Here is an 18383-nt window from a genome sequence, read left to right on the forward strand (position 1 = left end):
CCTGAGTGAGCAGGAACCAGGCGGCCCAGGCACGGGAGCGTGTGCAAAAGGCGCCATTCCGCGCCACTGAACTGGGCTACAGCCCGCGTCCTGGAACTGAGGGCTTTGAACTGAGACCGGGGCACGAAAATTCGGGGCGTGGGTTCTCCACGACGGTGGGGCACAAGGCAGACACAGCACCCCAAAGCTGTTGAGGTGTACTACATTCCCGCTCTGTTCCTGTCCCACGGGTGGGGGGAGGCGAAAAACAGCCCCCAAAGGACAATAGGAGAGATCTCTGGCGCCACCTAGCGACCAGGAAAAAAAAAGTCACTAACACCCCATATAAACAGGACATTTTCTTAAGACTGCTTGAAAAGGGCAGAAGGTTTCTGGAGGACCAAGTGGCCAGCCGGGAAGTTATTCCACGCCAGGCCCCTTCCGACCAGCAGTCTGAGCCCACAGAGGGAGCAGGCACCACGTCCGGGGCAGACCGGGTGCGCAGAAGAGTGTGCCTGAAACGGAGGCGCAGGGACTGCATCCCGCTTCGCCATTTGAGAACAGGACATTTCTTCAGTAAAAACTTGCAAAACCAGCAGAAAGCTCCCCAGAAGACAGAGATGGCTCCTGAGAGCAGAGGGGAGCGGAGAAGTTCACCCAAATGGTCCAGTCCATCAGAGCAACACAGTGTCCCAACGCATACGACAAATTAGAAAACAGACAGTAGGGAGTAGAAGAACCACACGCAACCTAAAAACTCCTCAGGAAAGAAGCACACCACAAAAAGAAAACCCTCCCCAGATTGCAACGACAGCAACTTGGAAGAACTTCTGAGCCTTCCAGAAAGAGAATTTAAAATTGCCATGATTAAAAAGTGATAGATCAGAAGAAGGAAATTGAGTCCCTAAAGAGGGAAGTAAAAGAAATGCAGGAGATCAAAGAATTAATGGAGGAACTAAAGAACTCTGGGAAAAGCAATGAAAGCAGAATAGATGAAATGGAAGAACGAATAAGTAATCTTGAAGACACAGAAATAAAAAACCAAAACAGAAAAGGAAAGAGAAGTACGAAGGAAAAAGAATGAAGAAAGACTTCGGGAACTATCTGACTCCATGAGGAAAGGAAATATAAGAGTTATAGGAATTCCAGAAGGAGAGGAGAGAGATGTAGGAACAGAGAAAATATTCATGGATATAATTGAAGAGAACTTCCCAAATGAGAAGAAGGAGCTGAAAATGATATACAAGAAGCAAGAAGAACACCAAACTTCCACGACGAAAGGAAAAACACAGCAAGACACATAATAGTAAAGCTCCCAAGAATCCAGGACAAGGAAAAAATAATGAAGCTGACAAGAGGGAAGAAACAGATAACATTCAAAGGAAAACCAATCAGGCTGACATCAGACTTCTCTGAAGAAACACTACGGGCAAGGAGAGAGTGGAGGGACATAGTCAACAGACTCCAAGAAAACAGATGCCAACCAAGAATACTCTATCCCGCAAAGCTCTCTTTCCTCCATGAAGAAAGAATATGGACCTTCCCAGACAAAGAGAAACTCCGGAATTTCATTGCGACTAAACCCCACTCCAAAAAATACTACAAGGAATCCTAAAGCCAGAACCTCAGAGGGACGAATAACAACGAAAGAAGACCAAAAAAAAAAAAAAAGTTATTAAAGAATAAATAAATAAAATCAAAGGAAAGACAAACATAATGGCAAATACAGATGCTAACATATCAATATTAACTCTAAATGTAAATGGACTAAACTCTTCAATAAAAAGACACAGAGTTGCAGCCTGGATTAAGAAACAAAACCCAACCTTTTGCTGTCTCCAGGAAACACATTTAGCTACAAAAGATAAAAATAGGCTCAAAGTCAAAGGATGGAAAACAATCCTACAAGCAAATGGGCCAAAAAAGAAAGCAGGAACAGCTATACTTATATCAGATAAAACAGACTTCAAACTCAAAAAATAAAAAGAGACCCCAATGGTCACTACATTATGATTAAGGGACAATACTTCAAGAAGAAATAACACTCATTAACATATACTCACCAAACGAAGGAGCACCAAAATATATCAGACAACTGTTGTCCTCTCTGAAAACAGACATCAGAGAAACACATATGTAGTGGGAGACTTCAACACACCACTATCAACAATGGATAGATCAACAAGACAAAAAATAAGTAAAGAAACTAAAGCTCTAAATAAGGACCTAGAGCATTTGGGCTTAACAGACATCTATAGAACACTAAACCCAAAAAAACGGAGTACACATTTTTCTCAAGCGCACACGGATCATTCTCCAGGATCGATCACATACTGGGGCACAAGACAAACATCAACAGATACACCAAGATTGAAATCATACCAACCATCTTTTCTGACCACGAAGGCATCAAACTAGAAATAAATCATAAAAGAAGGCAAGGAACTATCCTACCTCATGGAGATTAAAAGCCACACTACTGGAAGACCACTGGACTAATGAGGAGATCAAAGAAGAAATTAAAAAATTCTTTGAATTGAATGACAAGGAGGACACCAATATCCTAAATGTATGGGATGCAGCAAAAGCAGTAATAAGAGGAAAATATATAGCAATAGAAGCTCACATCAAAAAAACAAAGAAAGAACTCAAAGAAACAACCTAATCTCGAAGCTCAAAGATCTAGAAAAAGAACAACAAAAAAACCCCAAATCCAGTAGAAGAAAAGAAATAATAAAAACCAAAGCAGAAATAAATGAAATTGAAACTAAAAAAACAATCCAAAAGATCAATGAAACCAAGAGCTGGTTCTTTGAAAAAATAAATAAAATAGACAAACCCCTAGCCAGGCTCACAAAGGAAAAAGGGAGAAAGCACAAATACAAGAATCATAAATGAAAGAGGAGAAATCACAACGGACACAGCAGAAATCAAAAGAATAATCAGTAACTACTATGAACAGTTATATGGAAAAGTTCAACAATCTAGAGGAGATGGACAAATTCCTACAACTCTACAATCACCCAAAGCTAGATAAAGAAGAATAGAACACCTAAACAGACCAATTACAAGCAGCGAAATTGAAATGGTAATTAAAAACCTCCCCAAAAACAAAAGCCCAGGACCTGATGGATTTACAAATGAATTCTACCAAACATTCAGAGACGAATTAGTGCCTATCCTTCACAAACTCTTCCAAAAAATTGAGAAGGAAGGGACAATACCAAACACGTTCTATGAAGCCAATATTACACTAATACCAAAACCGAATAAGGACAACACAAAAAAGGAAAACTATAGGCCAATCTCCCTAATGAACACCGATGCAAAAATCCTCAATAAAATTTTAGCTATCAGAATCCAACAATGTATCCATAAGATAATTCACCACGACCAAGTGGATTCATTCCAGGGGCACAAGGATGGTTTAACATCCGAAAATCAATCAACGTTATCCAACACATCAACAAAAAGAAATATAAAAACCATATGATAATATCAATAGATGCTGAGAAAGCTTTCGACAAAGTGCAACACCCATTCATGATAAAAGCCCTTGAAATTCTTGGGATACAAGGAACATACCTCAACATCATAAAGGCCATCTATGACAAGCCAACAGCCAGTATCATTCTCAATGGTGAAAAGCTGAAAGCAATTCCATTAAGATCTGGAACAAGACAAGGATGTCCACTCTCACCACTGCTTTTCAATATAATACTGGAAGTCCTAGCCAGAGCAATAAGACAAGAGAAAGACATCCAAGGAATCCAAATAGGAAAAGAAGAAGTCAAACTATCACTATTTGCAGATGATATGATAATATACATAGAGAACCCCAAAATCTCCACAGAAAAACTAATTCAACTCATCAATCAATTCAGTAAAGTGGCAGGATACAAAATCAACACGCAAAAGTCAGTAGCCTTCCTATACACAAACAATAAATCTGAAGAAGAAGAAATCAAAAAAAACCACCCTTTTATTATCGAAACAAAAAAATCAAATATTTGGGAATAAATCTAACAAAAGAGGTAAAGGACCTATACAAAGAAAACTATAAAACACTGTTAAAAGAAATAGAAGAAGACACAAAGAAATGGAAAGACATCCCCTGCTCATGGATTGGAAGAATAAACATTATTAAAATGGCCATCCTACCAAAAGCAATATACAGATTCAATGCTATTCCAATCAAAATCTCAATGGCATTCTTCAAAGAAATAGAACAATTATTGATGAAATTCATATGGAATCACCAAAAACCCCGAATAGCCAAAGCTCTACTGAAAAAAAAAGAAGAAATGGAGGCATCACACTCCCAGACTTCAAACTATACTACAAAGCCATAATCATCAAAACTGCATGGTATTGGAACAAGAACAGACATACAGACCAATGGAATCGAATAGAAAATCCAGAAATAAACCCACAGATTTATGGTCAACTAATCTTTGACAAAGGAGCAAAGACTATGCATTGGAGCAAAGAAAGTTTGTTCAATAAATGGTGCTGGGAAAACTGGGTCGCTACATGCAAAAGAATGAAGCTTGACACACTACCTCACACCATACACAAAAATCAACTCAAAATGGATTAAAGAACTAGACATAAGACCTGAAACCATAAAATACATAGAAGGAAATATAGGCGAAACACTACGGGATTTGCACATCAAAGACATCTTTACAGACACATCACCCAAAGCAGTGATAGTGAAGACAAAGATAAACAGCTGGGACTACATCAAATTAAAGAGCTTCTGCACAGCAAAAGAGACAATAACAAAAACAAAGAGAAACCCACCACTGGGAGAACATTTTTGCACCCAACACTAATGATAAGGGACTGATCACAAAAATCTGCAAAGAGCTGATGAGACTCAGCAACAACAAAGAAAATAATCCAGTCAAAAAATGGGCAGAAGAGCTAAAAAGAAACTTCTCTGAAGAGGAAATGCAAATGGCCAACAGACATATGAAAAAATGTTCAACATCACTTGTAATCAGGGAAATGCAAATCAAAACTACCATGAGATACCATCTCACACCAGTGAGAATGGCACATATTAAAAAAACTAGCAACAACAAATGTTGGCGAGGATGTGGAGAAAAAGGAACTCTTGTGCACTGTTGGTGGGAGTGCAAACTGGTCCAACCACTATGGAGAGCTGTGTGGAGATTTCTGGACCTACTAAACATAGAGCTTCCATATGATCCAGCAATTCCACTCCTAGGTATTTACCCAAAGGACACAGAAACATCAATTCCAAAGAGCACCTGCACTCCTATGTTTATAGCAGCACTGTTTACAATAGCTAAGCTTTGGAAACAACCCAAATGCCCAAAAATAGATGACTGGATCAAGAAGATGTGGTCCATATATACCATGGAATATTACTCAGCATTCAAAAAAGATAAACACATGCAATTTGCAGCAACATGGATGGCACTGGAAGGGATCATGCTCAGCGAAATAAGCCAAAAAGAAAAAGAAAAATACCGGATGGTCTCACTCATAGCAGGAATCTAGAAAACTTAAATAAGGGACCAGGAAAATGAATATAAGAAAGTGAAAATCAAAATCAACAAAAAAACTATGAACCAGAGACACTTTTTGGCGGGTAGGGGGCGGGAGGGGAAGGATTGGGGTCAGAATGGGGCGTTTGCAATTGTATGGGGGAATATAAAAAAAATTTAATATTTAAAAAAAAAATACCCAATTAACAAATGGGCAGCAGATATGAACACCCAATACACTGAAGAGGATACCCAGAAAGGCAATGAAAAAAAATGTCCATCATCATTTCCAATAAGAGAGATACAAATTTAAAGCTAAATATGATGCCGCTTCACACATGAAAAAGCTCATATCAAAAAGACCCCGAATAACAAGTGTTGGAGAGGATGCCAAGGAAAAGGAGCCCTATTATGTAGTTGGTGGCTAGGTAAATCTGGATTTACCTTTAAAAATAAATATTAGAAATGCCATACAAACCAACAATACCACTCTTACATCAATAGAATATGAAACCTTCAACCAAAGACCTCATGTGTTCTATAATTTTTAAATCAGCCTTATTTACATAGTTGGGACATGGAAGTGATACAGGGCAGCAAGGGGCACTGAAACTGGCCAAGGACACTGCCCAAATAGTTTACGATCGCTGTCTGAGTTCTTCACCCATGCACACAATTGCAAGACTACTCAGGTTCATAGAACAACAATAATGGAATTTATTTAACAAACAAGGGAAAACCAAGAGTCACTGAAGCCACTAATGGCCGTGTACCTCCCCCAAAGTAGTGTCCAGTGTTTTAAAGTCCTAAACAGAAGACTTCTTCATGGAAGTGTCTTCCCACCACTGAAAGCCTGAAGCATATAGCAGCCAGAAAATAGGCCGGCATCCAATTCAGAAGACAACAGGAGATGCTCACTGGACCTGCAAAGATGTGCCAGCACAGCACCTGACAAGCAACCTTGGAAACAGCAGCTGCAGCAGTGGAACAACCTGACAAACAGCCCATACTCACACACTCAGCAAGGCACCCATTTCTGGGTCTTCTCCTTCCCTTCTAGGCTATAACAGCAGCAAAGCAAAGCTGGGAACGGTTTCACTCACTCAGCTACCTACAAAACCTCCAAACTTTTCTTTTCTGAGGTTGTTTGCTGGAAGCCTTTCCATGTCCTTCAGAGGCTCACGATAGCCTTCTGGAAGATCAGCATGGTGGGGGCAGAAATGGCTGACCCCAGAATCATTGAAGATCTAAAAATGCTAAAATCCCAAATGGTGAAATCCCAGGGGCTGCTTCTGCAGTCCTTTATATTTATTATCAGTGTCTCCATTCCCACCAATACTTCGTATTTTGCCTGGGGCTATCAATCCTCACTAGCACCCCCTCCAGAGAGCACCATCTGTAACAGTCTTTGGCTTCAGCACCCAGTTACAGACGCTGCCTAAATCTCCTTCAATGGATGAATGTATCAAAATGAGTGAATCCCAACAAGTCTTGTCCCTTGGACCCAAACTGTGCCCACAGCCAGAGCCCTGAGGATTGGAACTGAGATTTCAGAATGACTTCCATCTTTTGACTTGCACTTTTAAAAGTTTTCCCACTGTATCAAAATGGGCCCTTTTTTATAAGATCGCCAAACTCTTCTCATCTAGGAGCTGTCCCACCTGTCCAGATCATATCAAAGAAAACCTTAACCCACCCAACACGAGGACCAGTGTGGTGATGGATGGTGTCCACACTTCATCTTTGCTGTCAGGCACTTCATACAAAGACCTGATGCCACATGATGTGGCTAGAGAAGCACTTTCAGGTCTGTTGCATCAGATGAGTGTCCCAAAGGACATTGTTGATTATATCATCTTTGGCAGTTATGCAGGAAGTAAAAACAAGCAATGTGGCTACAAAGGTTGCCCTCGAAGCAGGCTTTTCTGTCTATACTCCAGCTCACACTGTCACTGTGGCTGGCATCTCTGCAAACCACACCATGATCTCAAGTGTTGGCTTGATTGTTTCTGGCCGTGGTGATATGGTTGTGGCAGGTGATGTACAGTTGATGTCATTCATGGAAAATGAGGAAAATAATTGAACTCAATAATTGCTCAGACAGCAACTGATCTCTCCGGTAAACTGCTGTCTTTAATCTCTAAGTTCAGACTGAATTTCCTGTCTCCTGAATTCCCTGCAGTAGTTGAGTTCTCCAGCAATAAGAACATGGGTCACTCTGCACACAGACTGGCTGCTGCCTTTTCTGTTTTTCCATCCCCACAGGATGAATACGGGCTGTACTGGCACAGCCTGGCCCAGAAGGCACAGAATGAAGGACTCTTTCTGATTTTGTACTCTTCAAAGTACCAGGAAAAGATACAGTTATGAAAGATAATGGCTTTCATCCTTCCTCACTGCAGCAGATGGCCAAACTAAAAGCTTTATTCATCAAGCCCTATGGCACAGTGACAACTGCAAATTCTTCTTTCCTGACTGATGATGCTTCTGCAATACTGATTTTGGCAGAAGAAAAAGCTCTGGCCATGGGTTATAAACCAGAGGCATATTTAAGAGATTTTGTGTATGTGTCTCAGGATCCAAAAGGTCAGCTTTTACTTGAACCAACATATGCTCCTCCAAAAATTCTAGAAAAGGCCAAATTAACAATGAATGATATTGATGCTTTTGAATTTCATGAAGACTTCTCTGGCAGATTTTGGCAAATTTTATTTTTTTATTTTCTTACATTGTTGTTCATTTTTGTACAATATTTGATTTCTTCTCTCAGATGTAGTTCCCGTAAGGTTGGTGCAGGGGAAAGATCCCTGGTTCAATCCTGGGTTTTGGCACCAAGATGAAAGGATTGGTGTGGTGTAGAGAAGGAGAGCCAGGCTAAGTTTCTCACAGGCAGGAACTTCACTGCGCTTCCAGGCGAGGTTCACCTACCCCCACCCACGGGGGTCAGAGAAGTCACTCTCGTTGTGGGGGGAAGATGTCCTTTAGGGCCTCCCTGGTGGCGCAAGCGGTTGAGTGCTGCACTGTGAATCTGTTTGCAGCCTCTGCAGCATGGGTTTGATCCTGGCCTGCCGGCGAGAGTCCCACATGGCACGACAGGCCTTTCCTGTCTCGCCTGCTGCTCCCTTCAGCAGTGTATTTCGTCAGTCTGCCTGTTCTGTTCCCCTCTCTGTCTCTGGTGAATCCTTTCACCCTCCTGCCATCTGGCCTGTACCCCAGCATTTGTATAAATAAAATAAAAATCTTAAAAAAAAAAAAAAAGATGTCCTTTATAGGGTAAGGAAAGGTTAGGCTGGAAACTGGATATGCGGAACCAAAGTTGTTGTTGTTGTTTTGTAGTTTCTGGTTGATGTCCTGTTTGTGTTGGGTGGAAGCCTCTGTTTCCAGGAGCTGAGGCAAAGGTAGAATTCTCTCTGTGATTTCAAGGCCCCTCCTTGTGCTCATGGCCTGGGGCCTTCACCAGGCCCCTTGCACTGACCTTACAGTTCCTATAAATCTCCCACTACCACATCACCCATTACCCATAGTTCTGTTTTGACCCCCTGTTTTGACTCCTCCCCTGCTGTGTGCCTAAGTCTATAGTATGAGATTTTGACAAATTTTAAAGCTGTGGATTCTGACTGGTTTGCACAAAACTACATGGGTAGAAAAAACAAGGTTGTATTGGCTCCACTGGGAAAGTTTAACAACTGGGGTGGCTTGCTGCCCCTGGGACACCTGTTTGGGACCATTGGTTGCTGGTTGGCTATGACAACTGCTAACAGACTATGGAAGGATGGAGGCCAGTATGGCTTAGCAGCTACCTGTGTAGTTGGAGGACAGGGACATGCTATGAAAATGGAAGCTTATCCAAAACAATAGCAAAAAGGAGTGACCTGGAGTTTGGGTGCAACACTCACAGCAGGCAATCTCATAGTCAACTGAATGACATCTATAGTGCTTAGCTCCTCTTAAGAAAACAAAATTTGTGCTCTCTGTTAAATACTTTGCAATCATATCTTGCCAGTATGCTGAGACTTCCAGTAACCACAGCTTATTGCTCTTTCAGGGATTTCTTAGTAGAATCTCATTAGTAAAACATAAAACATTTGCTCATCTTACTAGAATCTCATCTTACTAGAATCTCATCAGTAAAACATTTAAGTAATTTTCTGATCTCTTCCTTAAAGACTACATGAATGGTAGAGCCTCCCTGGTGGTGCAGTGGATTGAGCACAGCACTGTGAAGATGTCCTCGGACCTCTCCTGTCATGCCCACTGCTCCCTTCAGCAGTGTACTTCAGTCCTTCGCCTTTTCTGCTCCCTGCTCTGTCTCTGGTGAATTCTCTCACCCTCCCGCACCTTTGGCCTGTACCCCAGTTCTTGCTGCATCATGTGGGTCAGCTCCCTGGCCAGGGATGGAACTAGTGCTGCAGTGGCCATGGATAGCTTCAAAGGGCTACATCCCAATCCCTTGTGCCATTAGGGAGGCCCCTAAAGTGGTTTTTATAAAATACAAACCATGTGCCTAATTAACTTAATTATGAACAATAGTTCAAAGTCAAAAATATCTGTAAGAATTTACAGTAAATGTTTAAATACATAAATACCATGGTGGCTGACCCTAATAAAGTGGAGAAAAATTGGAGAAAAAGAAAAAATGGGTTACGTACATACCATGGAATATTACACAACCATAAGAAAGGATGAAATGCAGTCATTTTCAAAAAATGGACTGAATTTGGAAAAAAATTATATGCAGCAAAACAAGTCAATAATAAAAACAAATATTAGATAGTCATATAAAGACAATAAAACACTTTCAAAAACTACTGGACATCAACAAACATCCTGAAGACATTGAGGTTAAGAGGAAGGAGGGAGCAAAAGGCAAAGACACACAAGGGATGGTAGCAAGGATAAAAGAATATAGATATACATATAGCATTTTTTTAAAAACCTATATTGTGTTTCCATAATATTAGAGCATTTCCATAATATTAGCTTAACGGTAGACAAGACAAAGACAACAATAGAAAAGGATATGGAATCTGAAAATACATCCATATATATTTGGATATTAAAATGACTAATAAAAACATACCAGCAACTATGATATAGTCAGATTATGTATTTATAAAAACTCGTGTACACGTGTATCTTCATTACAAATTTTGAATAAGTTAAAAATGCATATTTAGTCAGTTTGTTCCTCTTCCTAAAACCTATCAGTGAATTCCTGTTCCTCTGTGGATCAATCCAAAATCATTAACCAGATTCAAGGAGCCTTTGTCCAGCTCTTCATCCTCCTAGGAAACAGCTCCTCTCTCCATTGTCTGTCACTTATGTACATTTCCTCATTCCTCTGTGGAACACCAGTCCTCTCTGCCCTGCAGTCCAACTGCTCCTCTTATTATAGGCCATGAAACCAATGAGTGGGTCCTTTGCCCTCAATGGAAAGAATTCTCCAGAGATCACTAGATCTAGTTGAATCTGGCAAGCCTTTATTAGAGACTCTTGCATGAGGGAGTCAGTATGGGAAAGAATAAATGCCTGGGTCCTTAAAGGAAGTTAGGAGAAGATATTTAAAGAGTAAGTGTTTGAGGCAGAGAGGATAGCTCAGCATCATAGCTTGTTCTGGTTTGGGCTATGCCCAGGCATGCACAGATTGGTTACATTCTCCCTCTGGGAGAAATTGTGAGAAAATCATTAGTCAAGATCTAAAGCTTTCATCTATCATGGTGTCTCATGGTCAGTGTGGTGGACCAAACTGTTTGGATGGGGTTTGCCAGTCCATGATTTACTCCACCTCTTCAAACAGGACTTGGGGCATCTTGTCCGATAAGCTTGTAATTTCTTTTACCTAGACTCACTCTGCCTCTGCACACACTCATTTCCTTTCTGCCCAGAATATTCCCTCTTGGATCATTCTCAAACATTTTTTGTAAACATCAGTTTCTAAGGGAGGTATCCTGATATTTAAATCCAGAAATGCTCTGTTTTACAAAAAATCTATTATATTTTCCCCAAAACATTGCTGAAATTTTCCCAGCTGTAGTTTGTCACTTATTTCTTTTATCCAAATTGATGAGTTAGTAGCATTGTATTCTGTATATCATAACTGTGGTGAAATGGAATTATCTCTCCAAATTTCTTGCCACACCATTGTTCTCTTAGCTACAGGAGTTCTTTTAGTATTGTGGGAGAATCCATTTATGCCATTAACTGTTCCATGAGTACTGGGAGCTCTCCTTTGCACTGGCTCAAATTAACATCTACCCCCACGGGTCTTCTGGCTATCTTATGTTCCTGGTGTCCAGGGCCTTAATTTGTGCTTCTGTATTCTAGAGAGAATACCATAGGGAGAAAATAGAATCCCTGGTTAGAGGAGCCCTCCGACCTCAAGCTCATGCTCTGGGTCTGAGAAGAGAATACATTCCAGACTGCGTCCGCAACAATTGGAGCTGATACTTGCTATAGCACCAGAGAGTTAACCAAGATAGGCTCAGAAAGTTAACATAATGCACGCAACAGTGAGGGTAACAATCAAGTTTATTAAACACTATCTTTCTTTCACTGCATGTTTCTAGTTAAACTTTGTTTTGAAAAAATAAACCCCAATTCATATGAAGAAAAAAAAAGTTCAATTTCAAACCACATTTATTAATAAATTGTTTTATAATAATTGCTTTGCTTTTGTAAATAGTTGCATTTCAGTTTTCACCAAAAAAGGGGAAATGGGATAAAAAAATGTGTGGCTGTTTTTCCAAAAGACTTAGGAAGCCAGATTCCCATCAAGGAAATTGCTCTTGTAAAGCTTAGATAAAACATTCAAATATCAAAATAATAAGAAAATGTGGAAATAAATCAAATTACATGGACTTTTGAAACATGGTGAGTGTTAATTCCAAGAGCTTTTTACATTAAATGAGCCAAGCTCAATATCCCATTGGCAGACATCCTGTCCTCTCTGTGTAGAGAGGATTGAGTAGGATAATGACTGCCATTAGCACTGGGGGAGGTTTCACATGCAAATCCTCTCACAAATGGGAGAGTAAATAGAGAATCACTGTTTAGTTCCTCAACATGACTTGGGTGTTTGTTTTTTCTCCCTGAAGAGTAACCATGATGGCTTGTTTTCTTTGAAGTCAACAAGGCAGCCACTCTCAGTCCAAGGTGTTTGTCTGCTTTTCCTTCTCATCAGAGCTGTCCATCATCCTCAACCTTTTCTCCAGCCTCTGTTTCCATTCTTCCCTAAGTCTGAGGAGGGCAAATAATACACAGAGTTAGTGCATTTGTCTTTACATTTGCTGGTCCAGTAACATTTTCTTTCTTCTAAAGAATAGTTTCAGCCTCCCTGGTGACACAGTGGTTGAGCTGCCAGGCATTGCACATTTCTTGATAAGAGCCCAAGCCAGTGTGGTACTATAACGGAGTGGTGCTCAGGAAAAGGGGAAGTTCCAGGTTCCCTGCCCCACCCAAGGAAGGGTGGAGCTAAAAAAAGAAGAGAAAAAGCTGGAGAAGGGACTGAGGAAGGAAGGAAACAGGTTGGAGAGCCAGAAGGAGCCTGGAGGAGGCACATGGAGCAGAGAGACACGTGAAGAAACTATGCTTGCCTTTTGGTCATGGACTGGTTGAAACAGATGTGGGTGAGAGACCCATAGGGAGGTTAACAATGGCAGCTTTTATCTTGATTTTGATTTTGCTCTTTTCCTCCCATACTTGTCTGTTTTTTTCTGATCCTTTTTTGTGGGTCCCCACTAAAAGGGGCTTTAGACTTGTGTCAAGCTTTTGGACGTACTCTGGGCCAATCCTGTTTGGGTGGACATTTACCCATGAGGGGATGGGTAACTTTGGGTGCTTGATTTAGAAACTATATTCTTTGTCTTTCTTGTATTATTTACTAATTGTATTAAGGATCCTTTCCATTAAAGTCATATATGTTTTGTGCTGATGTGGCGGATGGCAGAACTATTTAGAGCAGGCAGGTTTGGGGGTTCTGGGGTTCCCCATTCCTGCCCTGTAACAGTATAAGGAGTTGTGCCCAGCAGAAACCCACCCAACAGAAGTACAGTACCAAAAGCCAGTAATAATAATATGGATAAGGAAAAACACAATAGTTACATAAATCCTCAGAGGAACAATACATTCAGAGAGAAAACAAATCTTTAGAACCCAATTACAAAGACTTGGAAGAGCTTTTCTTCCTATCAGATAAAGTGTTCAAACTTGACACAATACAGATACTTAAAGAAATGGAAAATTACAGAAAAAAAAAACACAGAAAAGCAAATGATTGTCATGAGAAAATCAATGAGCTGAAGACCAAATTAAATTTCTAAATCAGAAAAATATTGAGATTCAGGCTATATAAAGAACAATAAAAGATGTGAAAATTTCAGGAGAAAGATATGGGAGAAGAATAAACCACATGGAAGAATCAATCAGTGTACTTGAAGAGGTGAATGAACAAAGAATTCAGGTAGAAAAGGAAGAGAAATAGGGCCTCCCTGGTGGGGCAGGGGTTAAAGTCTCTACACTATCAAGCTATCACCAGCCACTGAAGCATGAGTTGGATCCTTGACCAGGAAGCTAACCTACATGGCACAGCAGACCTCTCCTATCTTGCCTGCTGCTCCCCTCAACAGTGTATTTCAGTAGATCCACCTGTTCTGCACCCCACTCTGTCTCTGGTGAAACCTCTCACCCTCCACACCTTAGGCCTAAACCCCAGTTCTTGCATGCATAAGTAAGTAAAACAAATCCTAAAAAAAAAAAAAAAAAAAAAAGAAAAGGAAAGACAAATAAAGCTTAAAAAAAGAAGAAACACTTTGAGGATTATCCAACATCATGAGGAATGTCAACATAAGAATAATGGGAATACCAGAAGGGAAAGAGAGAGAAGGGAAAAGAAAATGAATTTAAAGTAATTATAGCAGAAAACTTCCTGAACCTAAGGAAGGAATTAAGTTTACAAATCCAGGAAGCTAAAAGATGCCTGAAATACCAAAACAAAATGAGGCCTATACCAAGATATATAGTAGTGAAACTTCCAAGAGCTCAAGACAAAGAAAAAGTATTGAAGTTGGCAAGTGGAAGCAGAAAACCTATAAAGGTACCCCAAACAGGATAACATCAGACTTCTCTGAAGAAACAGTATGGTTAAGAAGAGAATGGAATGGTATGATTCAAATATTCTAAGATAAAACCTGGCAGTCAAGAAACTCTTTCCTAAAAAACTCTCCTTCAGATATGAGGGAGAAATAAAGGCTTTCTCAGACAAAGAGAAACTGAAGAAGTCTGTAAACATTACAACCTCCACCCCTTCCAAGAAATATTGAAAGGAGCACTCATATCTTACCTGAGAGAAAAACATACACAAAGAACTAAAGAAAAGGAAATATATTGAACCACAACAAATGTTAACAACAGGCTTTAATATAAAAATATTCATTCAAAATATACATGAACTAAACTCAATGATCAAAAGGCACATATAATCTGACTGGATTAGGAAACAGAATCCATCCTCGTCCGCCTCCTGAAAACATGCCTGAACTCCAAAGATAAGCATAGACTCAGAAAAGGGGCTGGAAAGCAATTGTACAAGCAAATAGAAGCCAGAGAAAGTCAGGGATGTGCATATATTGCTATACATTTACTGATATACATCCATTGCTATATGTTTATCTGAAAAAGTAGATTTCCAGCTAAAAAAAGTTAACAAAAGACAGAGTTGGGCACTATTATGATTAAGGGTACAACATGTCAGGAAGACATAATACTCTAATGTATAATCCTACTCTTTAATGTAGGATCATCATATTATATTAGGCAATTACTATCAACTCTGAAAACAGACACTGGGAAAAACAAATTTGTAGTAAGAGATTTAACATCCCACTCCCACCAATGGACAGATCAACTACACAGAAAATAAATAGGAATGTAACAGTTAAACAGAGAATTAGACAACACCACACCCCTAAAGCAGCTGAATACACATTCTTCTCAAGAGCACATGGGCCATTCTCCAGGATTGACCACATATTGGGTCATAAAGCAACTATAACAAATTCATGTAGATTAAAATCATACCAAGCATCTTTTCTGATGATCATAAAGTACCAAGCTAGAATTCAATTACAAGTGGAAAGCAGGGGAAAGTCTCCAATACATAGAGACTGAACACACAGTACTGGAAGACTACTGAGTTAATGTAGAAATCAAAAAACACCTCAAGGCAAATGGCAATGACAACAACACTTCCAGAACTTATAGGACACACCAAAAGAGGTACTAGGAAGGAAGTATGTAGCAATACAGGCACACTTTGAGAAACAGAACTCAAATAAGTAACCTAATCACCCACTAGAGGAACTAGAAAAGAAACATACAAAACCAAAAGCCAATAGCAGAAAGGAAATAATAAAAATAAAAGCAAAAATAAATGAAAAGGATATTAAAATAAAACATAGTTCCAAAATTAATTAAACCAAAGCTGGTTCTTTGAACAAATAAACATAATACACATATATCTGGCTAGAAAATGAAAAAGTAAGGGAGAAAACCCAAAACCCAGGATCAGAAACTATGGAGAATTTACAACAGATACCGCAGATATATATGCCTAGAAGAGATGGACAGATTCTTAGAATTACACAGCAATCTGAGACTGAATAGGGAAGAAATAGAAATCCTGAACAAACCAAACACAAGCAAAGAAATTGACAGAGTAATCAAAAGTGTCCCATAAAAGGGCAGGACCAGAAATCTTCACAAGTGAATTCTACAAAACCTTAAAGGTTGAACTAATACCCGTCCTCGAATTCTTTCAAAATTTGAAAGAGAAGGAATACTTCCAAATAAATTCTATGAGGACCACAATATTCTAATACCAAAACCAAATAAAGACAGTACAAAAAAGAAGAGTACAGACCAATTACCCTAATGAGCACAAGCAAAAATCCTCAATAAAATTTTAGGGAAAAAAATCCAACAATGCATTAAAAGGATTATATAACCAAGTAGGATTTATTTCAGGGACACATGGATGGTTCAACATCAATTGATGTAATTTACCACATAACAAAAAGAAAGATAAAAGCCATAGGCAAAACACTCTATGACATAAACTTCAGAAATATGTTTGCTGATTTGTCTCCAGCAGCAAGGAAAACAAAGGAGAATATAAACAATCGGGACTACATCAAACTGTAAAGCTTCTACACAGCAAAAGAAATCACATCTAAAATGAAAAGACACCCTACTTAATGAGAGAAAATATCTGTGAACATAAATATAACAAGGGGCTAATAAGGATCTGCTAAGAAACTCATACAACTCCATATAAAAGAAACAAATAACCCTGAGAAATGGTCAGTAGAGCTAAATAGACAGTTCTTCAAGGAAAACTAACAGATGGTCAAAAGGCACATGAAAAATATGTTCATTATTACTTATCATTACAGAAATGCAAATCAAAACTAAAATGAGATACCACATCATCCCTGTGAGAATAGTCTATATAAAAAAACCCCACAAACATCTAGTGCTGGTGAGAGTCTGGAGAAAAAGGAACCCTATTATATTGTCAATGGGAATGTAGACTGGGTCAGCCCTTATGGAAAATGTATGAAGTTTCCTCAAGAGATTAAAAATGGATCTGAGTGCTGAGTGATGTGACAATATCCTGTCCACAGAATTGTTTTCAGTATATATCCCAAAACAACATATTCTGGATGATCTTACTTTTCTTTTCTTTTCTTTTTTTTATATAGAGGCATGTTTTCTTTCCTTCCTTCCTTCCTTCCTTCCTTCCTTCCTTCCTTCCTTCCTTCCTTCCTTCCTTCCTTCCTTCCTTCCTTCCTTCCTTCCTTCCTTCCTTCCTTCCTTCCTTCCTTCCTTCCTTCCTTCCTTCCTTCCTTCCTTCCTTCCTTCCTTCCTTCCTTCCTTCCTTCCTTCCTTCCCTTCCTTCCTTCCTTCCTTCCTTCCTTCCTTCCTTCCTTCCTTTTTGTTTATACATGCACTGGGTACAGTCAGAAGCTCGGGAGGGTGAGAGAATTCACCAGAGCCAGAGCGGAGAGCAGAGCAGGCAGAAGGACCGAAGTACACTGCTGAGGGGAGCAGCGGGCGGCAGGAGAGGTCTGCGCGCCATGTGGGACCCTCCTCCGGTGGCCAGGGAGCAGCCGGGGATCGAACTGGAGCCGCAGAGGCTGCGGGCAGCTTCGCAACCCAGTGCTCAACCGCTGCGCCACCGGGGAGGCCCCCTACTTTTCTTTTAAACATAATGTAGTGTTATGTATATATATATATATATATGTATGTATACACACATGTACACATATACATAGACATATATGTATCTCTCTGTATCTGTGTATCTGTGTCTATGTATATTAAGAGAGGCTAGAACAATGTTAATAAAACGATATTAGCCAGGTTATCTGGCTGTTAGGGTTATTCTTTGTGTTTTGTTTTCCTTATTATTATCTGATTTTATATGGTAATTTTGTAATTTTTTTTAAAGTTGAAAAAAAATGGATCTGCCTTATGATCCAGCAATTTCACTCTTAGGTATCTATTCAAGGAACACAAAAACAGTAATTAGAAAGAAACATGTTAATTGCAGCACTATTTTCAATAGCTAAAATACGGAAACAATCTAAATTTACAAAAACAGATGAGTGGATCAAAAAGATGTGGTATTTATATGTGTTGGAACACTACTCTGATTAAAAAAGGGCAAACTCATGTCATTTACAGCAACATGGATGGAGCTGGAAGGGATTCTGATAAGCGAAATAAGTCAGAAAGAGAAAGACAAATACCGGATGGTGTCACTTATAAGTGGATTATAGAGAATGTAATCAAAGGAACAGATAAAGCCAAACTTAACAATTAAACCAG

The 18383-nt window shown here is 39.6% G+C and overlaps 2 protein-coding genes across 4 annotated transcripts in view; one reads left to right on the forward strand and one right to left on the reverse strand.

The window, feature by feature from the left end:
• The first annotated feature begins 6703 nt into the window (after positions 1-6703).
• On the forward strand, positions 6704-9356 carry LOC119231441 (trifunctional enzyme subunit beta, mitochondrial-like). The gene is given in 6 exon segments (XM_037493189.1): positions 6704-6840; positions 7148-7360; positions 7362-7576; positions 7579-7815; positions 7818-8190; positions 9080-9356. Coding segments are annotated over 6 exon segments (1452 nt in total).
• A 2783-nt stretch (positions 9357-12139) lies between these two features.
• Positions 12140-18383, reverse strand: part of FAM240B (family with sequence similarity 240 member B) — a 132261-nt gene continuing 126017 nt past the window's right edge. For all 3 annotated transcript variants that reach the window (XM_054689123.1, XM_054689122.1, XM_037494375.2), the window contains exon 3: positions 12140-12734. In XM_054689123.1, coding sequence (XP_054545098.1) covers positions 12641-12734 — 94 coding nt within the window. In that variant the 3' untranslated portion in view covers positions 12140-12640. The remainder of the gene's footprint in view (positions 12735-18383) is intronic.

Source organism: Talpa occidentalis, unplaced genomic scaffold (assembly GCF_014898055.3).
Source record: "Talpa occidentalis isolate TD23 unplaced genomic scaffold, MPIMG_talOcc4v2.1 talOcc4.7, whole genome shotgun sequence".
Lineage (NCBI taxonomy): Eukaryota > Metazoa > Chordata > Mammalia > Eulipotyphla > Talpidae > Talpa > Talpa occidentalis.